Raw genomic sequence first — 15,094 nt, 5'->3', positions numbered from 1 at the left:
TCCCTCATCATCGACTACCTGCTCAGCCCTCGTTTCTGCCTTCCTTTCGCACAGAGGCAGCCGAGGGAAAGAAGGAGGATGACACCGAGTGTCTTCTTTCTCGCGAATGCAGGGAGTTATTACCGTGGCAGGGCCGGGTAATGCAGGGGCATTCAGGGAATGAGGCGAGCCGTCATTACCCGCCCGGGCCCCTCGGCACACTTTAACGAGGAAGAGGAGTAAGAAGTAATCCTCGGGGGAGGTCGGTGCCACCCACGGCGACGCTCTTCGCTCCGCCGTTCCCGCCGTACGTAGATACCCACGTCCTTCCATTTGTCTCCTCGTCACCGCGCCGTTGGCCACCTTAATAGCACCCGAGCTCCTGGAGACAATCGTGGCCTTCGCCGCACTGCCACGGTACTGCAGAAACACTCGGACCCTGAAATAACTCTCGCCAAGAGTTGTAGCGCCGAGGGCTACGCGACTCCTTCGCGCTGAGCTGCAACTAACGCGTCCTGACGCTGCCCTGCAGGCACGACAGCGGGTCCTTTGGTACCTGCAATTATCAGCACCGGGGCCCTTCGCACCCCTCACGCCTGATTCGAAACATCTTCGGCAGCGCAAACAAGTCATGGCAGTCGAAGATCTTCTACGTTTATCGGGGAATTCTAGACTGCAGAACACCCGCAATCAAAGAAGACTCGAGCCAGAAGTGGAAAAAAGGTCAGTCCTCGGACGAAAACAACGCAGAAATTTTCAAGCGAACAAAGCCGAGGGCTGAATGGTCGAATTATCACACTTTATGAATCCCAGTCACGAAACAGTTGGAGAAATCATTTGTACAAACGTTCACAATCCAAGGATACTGACCATCGAGGCAGTTCGCAGTATACTGTAATCTTCTACCTTGGTCAATTTCAGGACACAATTCATACCCTCCTCGTTCCAATTCGTTCATATTTCCATTGTTGTATGTTAATGTTGAAGACAAGAAACGAAAAGTGAGAAACATTGTTGACTTAAGCCTAGGACCCTACACATGGGTACCCCTAACCCCACACAATTGTTACGGCCTGCTAAAATCATTTTTCTTACTTCGTTCAATCGAATTTTTCACGGTGGAAAATTTGTATTAGGTTTATCTCGCATACACTATTCTATTCTTCGGTCTTTCAGCTTTCGAATGAAAAAACAAAACTCTTCTTCGAAAAACAGTCCATTAGCAGTGTTGATTTGAAGGTCTGGAGTGCGCGTAATCGATGTACAGGTTATTTGGTTCGTACAGATTAGTGTAGAGTCCTAAGGTTAATCTAAGTTAAAGCGAACAAACATGCTTTTTAATTACTTTGAGAAAAGTTAGATACGGTTACAGGAAACGAAATGTAACAGTTAAATAAGTTCTTAGATTCTCGAGTGATGTTTTATCTCGTCATCTTTCCAAAGACAAATATACTGTGTAACGTTAATTGAACCGTAAATTGAGGAAGCTAACATGACGGGATACCGTCTTTTGTTACAGGAGGATTACAGTCGACGTAGACGTCTGTCTACCCCCAGCGGAAGTCCTAGTCCTCCCCGACCTGCAAGGCTTTCCCAATCGACGGGGACCTTGACCAGAGAAGAGGAACCCTTTCGTGAAACGAAGAATACTCTGACAAGAGAGAACCAGCCGCAAGAAGCCGAGAGCAAAGGGTGGTTCAAGTCCCTTTCCAGGAAAAACAAATCGAACATAAAGGTGAGCATCCATCCCTTAAGCCTGTTATTATTGAACTCAAAATTTTACCCGATCATTTTATTGGTTCTCCTTGAACTTACACAACGTATTTTTTGATTCGTGATTAATTGCGGTGCGATAAACTTGCACTCTCCGCAGTTACTGCACATGAAATAGTTGCCAAAGCTGTTGGCGCAACAACCCTCGCCCAACTACGTATTTCAGAGTCGGATTCGAGCTTGCAGGTGTCGGTTTCATCGGACGACCTTGTAGATTGAATTGGTAACGGTTATCCGCGGCAGTGAGGCAACGCTTAAATTGAGTGCCGGTCCGCAGTCCATCCTCCGGCACGCCGTCCCTAAAATAAATTCTTTCATCACTCACGATCGGTTCAATGGCGGGACGCGTGAATCGCGTAATTAAAAATCTCTGGAGGATCGTGGTGGTACATATACACGCGAGTAACGAACCCTACGAAACGTGTCGGGCCGACCGGTTACGCAACGAAAAATCCGGTCTTTCGATTCGGACCACGGTACGTGTATATACAGGTATACGCATACGTAATACGGTACGCGAGGCAAACGCATAGAGAAAGCGCCGAATAACAAGTTGGAGAAACAGAAGAGAAGAAAAAGGGAGATGGAACGTATCTCATTGGCCAGTTAAGGCGCTTCGCGGTCCATCCACGCTAACGTACCGAGAGTTTTCGATGAAACTTTCGGCACATAAGCAACAAAAGCTAAATTTTTGATAAGTAGTCATACAAAACCTAGTTTCAATTGCCTATCTGATGTTGGTGAGCGTTCAGTTTTACAGAAAACTCGCGGCATGTTTCCTTAATTTCAAGTATGAATTAGTGGAGATTCACCGATAGTTGTACAATTCTACCGGTTCACACTTGCTGCAGAGTGTGCCGAAATCCACGGAATAAACGTGGCGAACAAAGGTGCAGAATAATCGTTGACGACTGTTTCTTAATACCTGGTATTTCCGGTTATGCAATATCGGCCGCGAATTCCTCGTGGTTAAGTTGGCCCGACCGCCGCTTCATAGACGCTGACGTTAAAAGGTTCGAAGGGATCGGTTTTGCTAACCCAACACCGATCTCCGTTCGTTGACTCCGGATCAAATTCAGAATTCACATGGAATGAGGGTCTGATGGCTGGGTTACGTAACGCGTAACTCAATACCCTGGCGAAAACTTTATATAGTCGTTGAAATAATAACAACTGGGACAATTGTAACAACGATCCTCGATTGGTGTATTGCGCACGCTATCCTGGCGACATTTCTTTTACTATCTTACAGTTGGCTCGTTGTCGCAATTATTAAAGTGTCAAATCAATCCTTCCATAAAGTTTCCAGCATAAGTTTTGTTATTTCGCAAGGGTACCCCGTTTTTTTTTAATCATAATCGAATCATGAAATCCGGTAATTTTATCAGCATCGTGAGACGCAAATTCTCCTTCGCACCGGTGCGGAATCAATAAATTTGAAGAATCATGTAATTGGCCTTCACCTCTGCCTGAGTGAGCTTCGAAGTGATCTTACCTCGCCATTCGTAATTGCAAAGACAGCTATTGATGAGGATACTCGTTCCGCATGCAGCGTGAATCGTAAATCGTCGGAAGCGAGAAAGGACGATGTATATGTATATGTATAACTCATTCTCACGTACGAAAAATTAAATGAAAATTAAACAAGTCATGAGTTGAAAATTGTGATTATAGCGCGATTCTTGCATGAAAAAATACATACAACGTATAAAACTATGGAGAAAACAAACGGTACACAATGTGCACACGTTGAACAGACGATTTTGTACGAATGTATTGAAACATTTTTTTTTGTCATTGCAACGTTAAATATTTGATTTCACAACATTGCACGCATATTATTACGATCCACGAATGGCAATATCGAATTGACTAATGAAGAAAATTAAATCTGTGCATTAGACGATACTATTTTTAAAAAGATTTCCGTATATAGCTTAAGAATATTATGGCTCGATAAATACCGAATATATGACCATCTTGTAATAGAATTAATAAAAAGTATCGATTTTTCGCCAACCAATTTCCTTAAACACGTTACATATTTCCACTCTTATAGTTTGCGTCGCGAAAAATAAGTGAACGGAGTAGTCAGCACGTCTGCAGGAAGCAAGTTCGGCGCTTCGATCGAAGGCTGCTTTGTGCCACACGGTATATACTCGACAGAGTCCGTACTTAATCTCGTGATTAAATTAAACCACAGACTGCGGAGTTAGTTGAGCATTTAATCAAACTGGTAATTGGTGGTTGTTCTATCCTAATGGGCCCCGTCAGCCGGGCCTCGCGTCGTTACGTCACGATCGTTGACCGATGAACGTACCTGACCGAGGTACAAACTGTACTTAGCCTCGCACTTGGAAAGTGTTTGAAATCGCCTTGGAAGAATTGATCTCTCGCATTACCTATAACGAATGCAATACCTTATAGCTAATAAGTTACGGCTGGCTGTCCGGGGGAAGATGCGCGTTCGTTATTGAGGATGTATGCAACCTATACGTCCTACGTTCCAACTTAAAAGTAGGCATTACGGATGGACCGATATGCGTGAAATTATTCTTTTCTTTACGGCGTTTAAACGTCAACGAAACTCCAAGTTATAGTTCAGTCGAGTAAGAGTTGCAGCAACGAACATTCGAAAAAATAGCGTTATGTTTACGACCAATTAAACGGTATGTTACCTATTAAACAACCTGCATTATTTCACTCTCAATTCTATACCCCATATTTGTTAATTTAAAAATGTTATCACTCCAAGACTTTTTGGCAAGACAGGCTAAAATGTTATATATAGCGAATTGTTCGATTTTTGTTTCATATGACAATTCATCCGTCCCAAATGACCAGAGCACACTTCCTAATCTCAAAAAGATCGTAATAATATCACAAAAATTTCCAATAGAATCGACGTTTTACGAAAGAATAAGATGGATTCTCGTAAAAAGTCTGAAATCCGTTAAGTAACACCACATTCAAAACACCAGGCCCGTCAATTTTCGGCTACTTCAGGTTCTCAACGTAACATAACGAGACACCCATGAAATCTTGTAGCTAGAGCTTTGCTGCAACTGACAATGGGTTGGTCAACCTGACAAGTAGACGAAAAGCTCGGGAAAAATTCATCGAATCGACCAATAGAATCGTATGATTTGACGCAAGCGCATTCGAATGTTCAATTCCCTTGTTAACCTATTTATGCGTTAATCAATAGATTCCCCCGTTTCAAGCTCCACGGTTATCAGTGGTCTTTATCGCACGAATTAAAATACCGTATGTTGTTTCAGCAGGTGGACAAGAAGCCAAGAATACCGGAAAGCGAAATTCTAACGACCGGAACCGAGGACGAAGGGTCTTCCGTACCGGAGCGGACCTCGGTGCAAAAAAATCTTCGTTTCTTCGGAGATACGGACCAGGAATCGGTATCGTCAAACCGAGAGCGCAGGTAAACAGAGACGACTATAGAAAAGTTTCGCCAATTTTCGAAATCAGAGAGACTGTTCTATCTGACTGTGTGACTCTATCCCTTGTACTATACGAGTAACCCAAATCTTGGTTCTCATCCATGTTAAATGTAATGAATAATAAATTTTCTCGGGAACTTGGACAGAATTGATCAGATTCAATTTATCAAAATTTGCAACGTTTCGTTGGTTTTATTTATTTTCCAACTTCATCAGGCAAGTTTTGAGGTTAAATCGTCGTTAAAATCCTCTGGTCCATAACATCCAGTCAAAATTATGTTTAAATAAGACTAGACAGATATATACATTTTTGTTTTTTTGATAAAATTATAAACTCATTGTGCCAATAAATTAATTTGAATAATATTTGTCCATTTTATTTTATTCAAATTAATTTATTGGCACAATGAGTTTATAATTTTATCAAAAAAACAAAAATGTATATATCTGTCTAGTCTTATTTAAACATAATTTTGACTGGATGTTATGGACCAGAGGATTTTAACGACGATTTAACCTCAAAACTTGCCTGATGAAGTTGGAAAATAAATAAAACCAACGAAACGTTGCAAATTTTGATAAATTGAATCTGATCAATTCTGTCCAAGTTCCCGAGAAAATTTATTATACGAGTAACAACCATCTCGAACACTATTTCAGAAACAAACGAGCAGACGATCACACGAACAATCTAAGGCGCGATGCGACGAATTCAAGGAGTCATTCAGGCTCGGGACTAGTGGTGCCACCCAGGAAACCTCCCAGGCTTGCAGAGAGCGCCCTTTCATCCGGCGAGAGTACAACCGGTGACAGCAGTCAACAGAGTCAAAATTCCCAGCGCTCGCAAAGGTCCGTCGTTTATCTTCACGCCGCAACTGGTGAGTTTGATCGACTTGTGCTTCGCATTCTTTCCCTTGCAAGAACGAACGAATGAGGTTGAAAGTTTATTGCCGTTTAACACCGTTGAAACTACGAGCATTAATTATGTATAATTTTCCAGCCCTTGTAGAGGACCGTCCTTAGATGCTGCATTAGTTCAATTTTACACACGAATATCTTCTTTGACGAGAAAGGGATAAAATTGTCGCAAAAAAATTAAAGTATAAACTAATAGTTACAGAGTAAACAAATTAATCACGAATACGAGTCGCCCAGAAGGAAGCATTTTCTAGTCATCTACAATCAATGCGAACTGTATACAATTTATTTAATCTATAAGGATTGTTTTATATCTTTCTGATACGCGTACCTTGGATATTTTTTTACAAATTTCCGTAACTGTTTATTAAAAAAGCTTGTAATATGTAAGACTGAAAGTTATAAATTGCGTTGTAGTATAGCACCAGTGTATGAAAAATATTCATGCTCGTGCAATTTCTATAGAGGCTGGTACTCCAAGGGTTCTGAGGCTGCTGAATCCAAACATGATATCAGAATTCCGAAATTCAAAATAGCAGACTCAACATGGCGGATTGAAATTTGTAGAAGCAGTTGAATTCTCCTGAAAATGGATACCTGCTACACATTGGATCCACCATTTTGAATTTCGGAATTCTGATATCACGTTTGGATTTAGCCACATCGGGAAGCTAAATACGAAAATCAAAAAAACTGAGAGATAACATAGGTACCGTTGGCACGAAAATCTCATTTTCGCCGTCCAGTGAATAATGTGGTAATATGAAGTACTGCAGTATTTGAAGACGGCCTTTTTCTTAGGCTGAAATATTACACATAAATAACGGTTGATCATTTCAACGACTTTGGACACTACTTAGGCTTCAACATCTACCGATAATAAGTTCAACAAAAAACGTGCCCCCCACCTCCTCTGCACTTATGAACGAATAATAATCACAATCCTTCACCACAGTCGGAGAAATCCCTGGACCAAACGAGAGACGCCGGGCTGCTAGCCGAGAGGAACTCAACAGACCGCTCCATCCTCAGACAAGGACGGTATCCAGGAGCGTAAGTGTCCTGGCACCGTGGAAACCGAGACATTATCGCGAACCTTTCGAGATAAACTACGAGCAGCAGCAGCAGAAACCTGTACCAACTATGCGCCGCAGACATAGAAGCCGCGAAACCCTTAGTCGCCGCAGCAAGGACGCCCGCCGCAGCAGAGACAATCTTTCAAAGACAGGTGATCAGTATTTTTAGAGGAGGTTATAGGGCTGAGTGAGGACCCGAGCTCGATTGGTGCAGCTTCCGGTATGCGAAGAAAAAATTCTTCCAATAGTTCAGAGTGGCCACTCGGTTTGGTATCAAAAATTTTCCTTTGCTTTTCCCCGTTCGATACTTCTTCAAAGTAATTTTTATCATAGTCACTCAATTTTGGAAATTGATCACAAATACATTTTCTGTTTCTCTCCATCCACCATTGGATTCATCACTTACATAATATCAAATTTATTGAATGAGTAATCCTGAAAATGGTGTTCTTTCACAAAACATAGTCTTTGGAGCAACCAGTCTTCAAATTTTAAACATAGAACAATTATTTTCATTCGACAAATAATGCAGCTAGATATTCATTTCGTTACAGGTACAATGAGCCGTAGCACACTTAAGTCGAAAGACAAGCAAAAAGTGGACAGAACGGTCTCGACAGAATCCCTGGCCAATAAATCGAGAAGCGGAAGTTCGAGGCCAGAACTAAACCGATCTACTTCGGTGCCGCGAGACCCAAACAAGAGTGCCGGGTGGTTCAAGCTGAAGAGCAAAAAATCTAGGGCTTAAACGAATCGCCGATGACCAATGCTAGTCTTGTCTTTCGTAATTAAAGCGTAATTTTAAGCGGTCGACGATTACGTCGTATCTGTATCGTTCGCGAGATATAGGCGCATGCTGTTAATACCAACATTCAATAATATTGGTCAATTTATCGCGATTTTTACAAACAGATCGACCTGGATATAGTCACGAAAACATTCACATATACGGGTTGTTTATCGGAAACGGTGACCCGATTACCTTAATTACGAAATAGTCTAAAAGAATTGTTATTTGCTACTGCTGTTAATAAAATTAAAAAAATTATGAGAAAGCTTTTTTTTCGAAATTACTCGTGGAGTACAGTATACACACGCATAAGCTGCAAGAACTGATTGCGCATATAAGTTGAGTAGCGTGCAATTTGAACCAGCCAGTTGTGTTAAAAAAAAAAAAAAAAGGGAACTAAGTAAATGAAAATGCAGACTAAGATCGACTGAAAATCTTCTACCGTTTTAATTTTCAAATAATACTGAGCAGCACTGAATAATACAGTGAAGAGAAAAATCTATCAAGTTCATGATCTCGCTCTTTTTCTCCAACTTTTAATTACATATTTCTCTATCTAATTCTCTCTCTGATAAATTTATGAAAGTAAATTTTCACCAGAAGAAAGAACATTGCATGTGTGTTGTAAAATTTTCTCGTCCCTAATAGAAGTTACTGAAATAGTTTATCACAGGCACGAAATATTAAACTGCTCTGAATATTTACCCCTTAAAAAAGACTAAATGTCGTTTGTCTCATTTCTTTACGTTGAAAACCATAATAATAGATTCTCAAATTTAACATTTCCGTAACATATTTCTCACTTACCGTGAATCAGAGTGCCATTTCTGTAAATCTTGTACATGTACTCTACTTAATAACATAATGAATCAAAATTACTGAAAAATCATCTACATACTTAGGATATAAGCATGATGTGTTTGTCATTAATCTATAAATATGTGGAATGTCGTACAATTATTGTCCGTTATAACGCTGTGTGAATAAATTTTGTAAGTAAAGGCATTTATGGAGACAGCTAATTTAAGCATGTGATGCCTTTCAAAGAATATCATTTAATCCAGAAGAGACAAAACGTACTTATATAATAAATATTAAAGATTCACTTTACCACATATATAATTTTTTTCTGTTTTCTTTTTCTTCTATGGCTTTCCGTGACAAGCATGTATATTGTAAATATCTCGATTAATCTAATTTAAGTTTTAACGTTTCTTTTTGTTCATCAACTTACCGTTTAATGTAACAGTATAATCATGTAATTTATCATCACTGAAATTGTAATTTCCCCCATCATTCAGATGCTACATAATGCAGTAACAAGCAAGATTTTACTCTGCAGACGTTTTTATACAGAAATTTGTATGCTTCGATTTACTGTTGAATGAAATTTCAAACATCTTCAAGATATGTTGGTTTTTTTAAAATCGGATCGGTGCTAAGTGCGTGTCTGTATATATAGAAGAGAACAGAAATCCAATAAATTTGTATGTAAATACCATAACCATTAACGTGTAATGATCAAGTGTTAAAATTACATAGAATTATTAATCTAGGCTGACAGTACTGCTAATCGTACGAAGAGAATGTTGAAAATAAACAGGGAGGAGTGCGCTCCAAACCAAGTTATACTTTGTAACACTATATATGAAATAATTGAAAAATAAATAAACGTAATTCCAGCTAGTCAACTTCTCGTCACGTGTCACAAGTAATGCTGATCAAAATTAAGATCACAGCCTAATACCACTAACTAGTTCAGATTTTTTACATTGCTGCTCCTATATTACGACTATACAACGATTAATAAAGCAGCTAGCGAAATACCAACAAAACATAAGTAAGAGTGTTCGATATTTTGAAGTGCAAATAACAAGATTATATGTATAATACTGTCAGTGGTAGGGAACAATAACTAAAAATTTTTAAGAATGTAAGAATGAAAAATTTGTTTTTCAGTATTTTTCATTTGCTTGAAATGCTTTGAACCCGATACAGCAACGTTGAATATGAACACCAGAATAAAGTCACAGAGTTATCCAACACTCTTCACAATATAGTTGAAGTAGAAACTAACCAGCAGTTCTAGCCTGCACAGGAATCGATGGATACTGCACACGCGTCCATGGAAGCGTCACGATTGTGTCCAATGCTATAAGACTTCTCCGATGCTCAGCCGATTGAATGCGCCCAAGACTTCTACTGGTCCTCATATTAACTGATCTCTATGTCGTCGGTATTAGAAATAAACTATTGTCACCAACATTGGAAGGTTATTTCAGTTGTTGTACGGAAGCATCCAATTTGTCAATGCAGCATAGCGTTATTCCAACTGATATTAGTACCATGCCGATATAGGTATCTAAACGTCAGAAATGTAGATGCATTAGGATTTTTTGTACAGTCGGATGGAACTGACGTGACTAAATTAATTTTTATGTCATTTAGTAACGGAATCAAGCAAAACATTCTACGATATTTCACAGCAGCATGTCCAAGATTACTATTTCATCATGAAAGCAGGACACATGTAGAATTAAAGTAGTACTGAAATGATATGACAATGCGAAGTTTATGAATCACTGCCGTTACAATAATCGGACTAGTACCTGGTTTTTTTTTTGAAAAATTTATCCGTTCGACAGTAATTCTTAAGAACATACTTTTTTGAGGCTCAGCAAACAAAATTCCATACCAGCTACTTATGCCATAGTTCAAGAGCCCAAGATGATCATCAATGTTTCAGATGAAAATCTACTCAATATCAATCATCTGTTCAGCATTGAATTTGCTGTTACATGATAGAATATTTTAGCCTCAAACTTGCAGTGATTTAATAATAAAAATAGAAAATTCGAGTTTTCATCTGTTAAATCTTCATGAGTAGCGTGAACTTAGCCCTAAAACTAGACAATCTCTGTGATTAGTAAGCAACGTCTTAGTGTTATCATAGAATTGGGGAATTTATACGAATTCCCTTAACATATGTTGCAAAAACAGTGTTGTCTAGTAGATCACAGAGATGGTTTGTGATAAAAATATTCACCCATTTCATGTTCATTCATACTATAAATAGATCTCAGAATATTTTATAATCAAAAAAAGCAGTGAAAAATATTATAATTGTAATATTATGGCAGGATTTTTATACCGGGACAATCTTTTGAAACTATACAGTCAATGCGCATGCGCGAGTTTTATCGGCTGCTCGGGCAGGCTGGCCACTCCGAGTTTCCGCTATCAAACTCTGTTTCTGGCGGCGATGTACTTCATCCGAATGTTTGAGGTTAGAATCTCAAACAGTCGAGCCTCGAGGTAGTGATTCCGAAAGTTGATGTCAATGCTTTTTGAAAATTGGCTTTATTCGACTGAAATGAGAAATCTGTTTAAATGTTGGGTGCTTGGAAGAAACGCAGCAGGTAGGTGGGAATACTTTATTTGATCACTTTTATTATTTCGTACATTAGAAATAACAATGAAATTTTTTTCTATCAACAGGTGATACGGCCAAAACAATTACATTTCTAATATTCACTGTTATCTGCCTATTCAATTTATCAAACGTGCAAAGTCATCGCCACTTTCAGGCAACTACGTAACTTTCTCACTCTCTTGTGATTTCAGGCGGTAATATTGAATTTTATCATTTTTAAAAATGAGACATTAAACTTAGCGTTCAGAAAATTTAAATATCTCACTATCTGTAATAGGACTGTGAATCTTTTTTTTCTCGAAAATAGTTCAACAAAATTTACAAATAGTCGATAGTCAGTGTATTTTTTCCGATCAATAAATTATTGCTTCTACTATTAAAAATTTTCCAATGATTATCAGAGTTCATTTCGCACATTTTCAACGATGTTCGATTAAATAAATGAAGGGAACCTAATACTCCAATTGAAAATTCAACTAATATGAGATTTATTATAGTGATTTCTGTATTTCATGTTAGTGCGGTTCGAAACAAAGAAAATCTAATCGCAAGCGTAGAACTCAGGAACGCGGATCGCATCCTGTGACACAAGTTGAAAATCAAATTTCTCAAAATGCACCTTAACGCCACAATTAGCTTCAAGGACAATAATGTCAAAACATTATTACAAGGATATTGACTTATCGCATTCAAGATTTGTCTTTTGTTCCATCAAAATAAATGAATATCTAATTTTTAACGAAGTTCATGAAGATTTTTTTCCAAATAATGTAATCCGATACAATATCTTGTTCATAGTCCTCCGAACACTACCTTGTAACAAGGATATTTGGAAAGAGTCTCTTTGTTGCTGGAACCATTATAAAATTCTTGGTTTTCAATTCGTGCTACTGAATAACTTCTGCGTTTCAGGTTCCATTTCCAATTTCAAAATGAGATTTTTTTTGCTTCAGAGAATGCTAACATGAAATGCAGAAATAATTGCGATAAATGGAGATTCAGAAGCTTTCAGTCTTAGCGTAGGACTAAGGACTAACTATAAAGAGTGTAAAATTGAATTTGGTTTTAAGTTATCATGCAACTAGCTAGCCAGATGACACCGTCAACTAAGATTAAATTTAAAGACATTTTTAACGGAAGTTATTTAACAATTCTAGATTTAGATTAATTCGGTTTGCCTAGGAAAATTGAACCCTACATTCTAATTGAGGACTTGAAAAACTATTTATCTGAATTTAATGCCAAAGAGAGTAAAAGTAAGCTTCGAAATAAGATACCAACTTAAATGGTATAAAGTTTGAAAAACAATGCTGGTCAATAATAATGCTTGAATTACAATGGTGCACAGAATGATTCCTCGGTAGAATGATGAATTGGCAGCAACGGTTAAGTAACAAACTGATCGCTATTGGCTCGATCAAAGCAAAATGATGGGATATTCAGCCACTATGATCTGTAGTGTATCCCGCTTTTCGATTTTGCCTCAACTGATGTTAAGAAGGTGGCAATGGCCTTATGAAATTCACTCTGGCACCTGATGTCTGACGGAACAACCAGTTTTGATGGTTGTAATGATTGCACCGCTCGAGAAACCAGAATTCTTGCCACCGAAACGTTTTGACCATAAGGTAAGGCATCATTTTCCTCGTGTTAATCGAAGTATAAACTTCGAACCAGCTGAAAAAAAAACTAATTTTATCATTGAATCCATGTTAAAATATTGTAATAGTCAAAGATCACGAACTTAGAAATTTACTCACATGCTTCCATGCCTGACAACTTTAATCCCGCTTTGACAATGAATTATTTCATACCTGAAAATATTAGAAGGTATTATTATCACACAGGAGCTTTTGATAGTTTTGGATACAACTACTTTCCAATAAAATGCACAAAGTATAAATCATGAATGAAATGCATTTTTAATTTTATGTAAATAAAGAATTTGTTCACAATAAACGTTGTTTTTACTTACCTACCTCTGTTTGTCCAGACTCCCACTTGTTAATGACATTTCACATTGAATTTCAGATTTTTTCTTTCAATAAATAACACCCAATTTCTGTATCATTTGATATTTGCTTTTCCGTTGAATTCTTTATAGCGTCGGTTGAATATTTTCCTATATCGACCACGGTATAGCTGAACGATACTATTCTTCTTAGACAATTCACGCTACGTAAAAATAAACAGCAACATAACCTCAATCCGGGGTTTTGTGCGCGAGAGATTTACAACTCTTGAGTCTTGTCTCATTTTGTGTACGTTGGCCCCCTGCTAAGCAGACGAAAAGATCGCCGCGGGGCGATTTCACCGACCAATGAGATTGAATTATTTGGAACATGCGCATTGACTGTATAGCTTTTAGAGATTGTCCCGGTATACTTATGTAATGGTAGCTTACTTCTGTCAGATTTCTCTTCACCCAAAAACCATCCACTAATTGCGGTGAATACAAACGTGAGTGAGTTTGAAACTGGTACAGCCAGAGACAGGTCTGCACTTTGAAGTGCAAGAAAGTAAAGGACCGAACCACACTGATTGATTACAAATGGTATTATATACTGAAACAAAAAACAAAAACAAAATTGTAAGTTTTTCACATTTGATTACATTTCTGTAATGTTGTTCATTTGATGGAAGCATATTATTTATAGGAAATATGACATCAGATTAAAATGCAAGATGAGATTGAAAATCGATATAAAACATAGTAATATCAACTTGTTATCAAACCACACCAATAACAAAGATAAAGCTGATGAGATTGTCTGTTTCCCACGAATTAAACACAATAAAATAAAGTAATGTTTCAAAATTACAGCTTTTTTTGAACATTGAGAATGCCTGAATTTTGTACGATGCAACCTGAATTTTGGTACAAGAGTATTAGTACGCGGATAAACAATTCAATGACTGTTGATAGTCTGATGTATTAAAGGTAATATTGGTATACTTTCAAGGTTGTGACGAGAAACACAACTTCTTTAGCTAATTGTCTGCACGGTGAGCTTGCTTTGACATACTGCAAGCCTTCGGATCCTTTTTTGATGAACGGATTGGTAGCACCCCACAGCAGAGCAGCGAGTCCCAAGTACACAACAGATTCTGCAAAATTTGAAAGTAATATTGACATTTTAAATTTTCTTCTTTTCCTCCAATTTCTTGCATGAAAGAAAATAACATAACCTGTTTCTACCTGCAATACCTAGTAATACAAAAACGAGAGATTTGATTTTAAACGAATAATTGTAAGCAACATTTAGACATCTCACCAATAGACGAAGTCATCACAGCGATTAAACAACTTCAGGGCTTCGCATAACATAATTTTGTTTATTCTGACGTTTTTCGACAGTTACTGATCAATATCATAGACTGTCATAGACCATACAGAATCGACTGGGCATTGCTTATGCCGAAGTATTCTACGGTTTGCTGCTACGCAGTATTCCCAACCTTGACAGACTAAATTATGGTATCAGGGCCGTAAAATTATGGTACTGACAAGAAAATTATCGTACTTTTGTTTACTTTCAATAAAAACACAAACAACGTCAATTTATGCATTTTATTGCCATGAATATCAATAAATCGGACTATAAAGTTTATTTACGTTACAGGTTAAAGGACTGTCTGTCATTACTAAGGGAATATTGAGAGAGGT

The 15,094-nt window shown here is 38.0% G+C and overlaps 2 protein-coding genes across 6 annotated transcripts in view; one reads left to right on the top strand and one right to left on the bottom strand.

Moving 5' to 3' along the window:
- LOC124178930 overlaps nt 1–9,680 on the top strand; it is a 119,212-nt gene extending 109,532 nt beyond the window's left edge. The window contains exons 4-8 of one of the 2 annotated variants that reach the window (XM_046562751.1): nt 1,499–1,714; nt 5,037–5,191; nt 5,871–6,088; nt 7,084–7,356; nt 7,759–9,680. In XM_046562751.1, the coding sequence (XP_046418707.1) occupies nt 1,499–1,714; nt 5,037–5,191; nt 5,871–6,088; nt 7,084–7,356; nt 7,759–7,952 (1,056 nt within the window). In that variant the 3' untranslated portion in view covers nt 7,953–9,680. Of the gene's footprint in view, nt 1–1,498; nt 1,715–5,033; nt 5,192–5,870; nt 6,089–7,083; nt 7,357–7,758 lie in introns of both variants that reach the window. The other variant, XM_046562750.1, reaches the window with a different exon arrangement.
- Nucleotides 1,818–15,051, bottom strand: LOC124178931 (transmembrane protein 234 homolog). Of its 4 annotated transcripts, none has more exons than XR_006869918.1 (5): nt 14,703–15,051; nt 14,384–14,535; nt 13,832–13,991; nt 10,072–10,417; nt 1,818–2,051 (listed from the first exon to the last, which is right to left on the bottom strand). XR_006869918.1 is itself a non-coding variant. In XM_046562754.1 (5 exons), exons 1-4 carry the CDS (start codon nt 14,716–14,718, stop codon nt 13,231–13,233), a joined length of 339 nt encoding a protein of 112 aa, XP_046418710.1. In that variant the 5' UTR covers nt 14,719–15,046; the 3' UTR covers nt 12,758–13,104; nt 13,188–13,230. The 4 variants fall into 4 exon arrangements, 3 of the variants coding, with proteins under 3 accessions (XP_046418708.1, XP_046418709.1, XP_046418710.1); XM_046562754.1 differs by lacking the exons at nt 1,818–2,051; nt 10,072–10,417 and adding exons at nt 12,758–13,104; nt 13,188–13,241 and having other exon boundaries at nt 14,703–15,046; XM_046562752.1 differs by lacking the exon at nt 1,818–2,051 and having other exon boundaries at nt 8,278–10,417.
- Between the last annotated feature and the right edge of the window lie 43 nt (nt 15,052–15,094).

The sequence above is a fragment of the Neodiprion fabricii genome, chromosome 3, assembly GCF_021155785.1.
Source record: "Neodiprion fabricii isolate iyNeoFabr1 chromosome 3, iyNeoFabr1.1, whole genome shotgun sequence".
Lineage (NCBI taxonomy): Eukaryota > Metazoa > Arthropoda > Insecta > Hymenoptera > Diprionidae > Neodiprion > Neodiprion fabricii.
Note: the sequence above shows the minus strand (reverse complement) of the source record. Positions and strands in the feature narration are given on the sequence as shown.

Coding starts and splice junctions, on each gene's coding strand:
- LOC124178931 (XM_046562752.1), bottom strand. Junction 13,992..14,383: donor TTCTCGTCACAACCTTGAAA/GTATACCAATAT, acceptor TTTTTGTTTCAG/TATATAATACCATTTGTAAT. Junction 10,418..13,831: donor TGAAGAGAAATCTGACAGAA/GTAAGCTACCAT, acceptor AAATTAATTTAG/TCACGTCAGTTCCATCCGAC.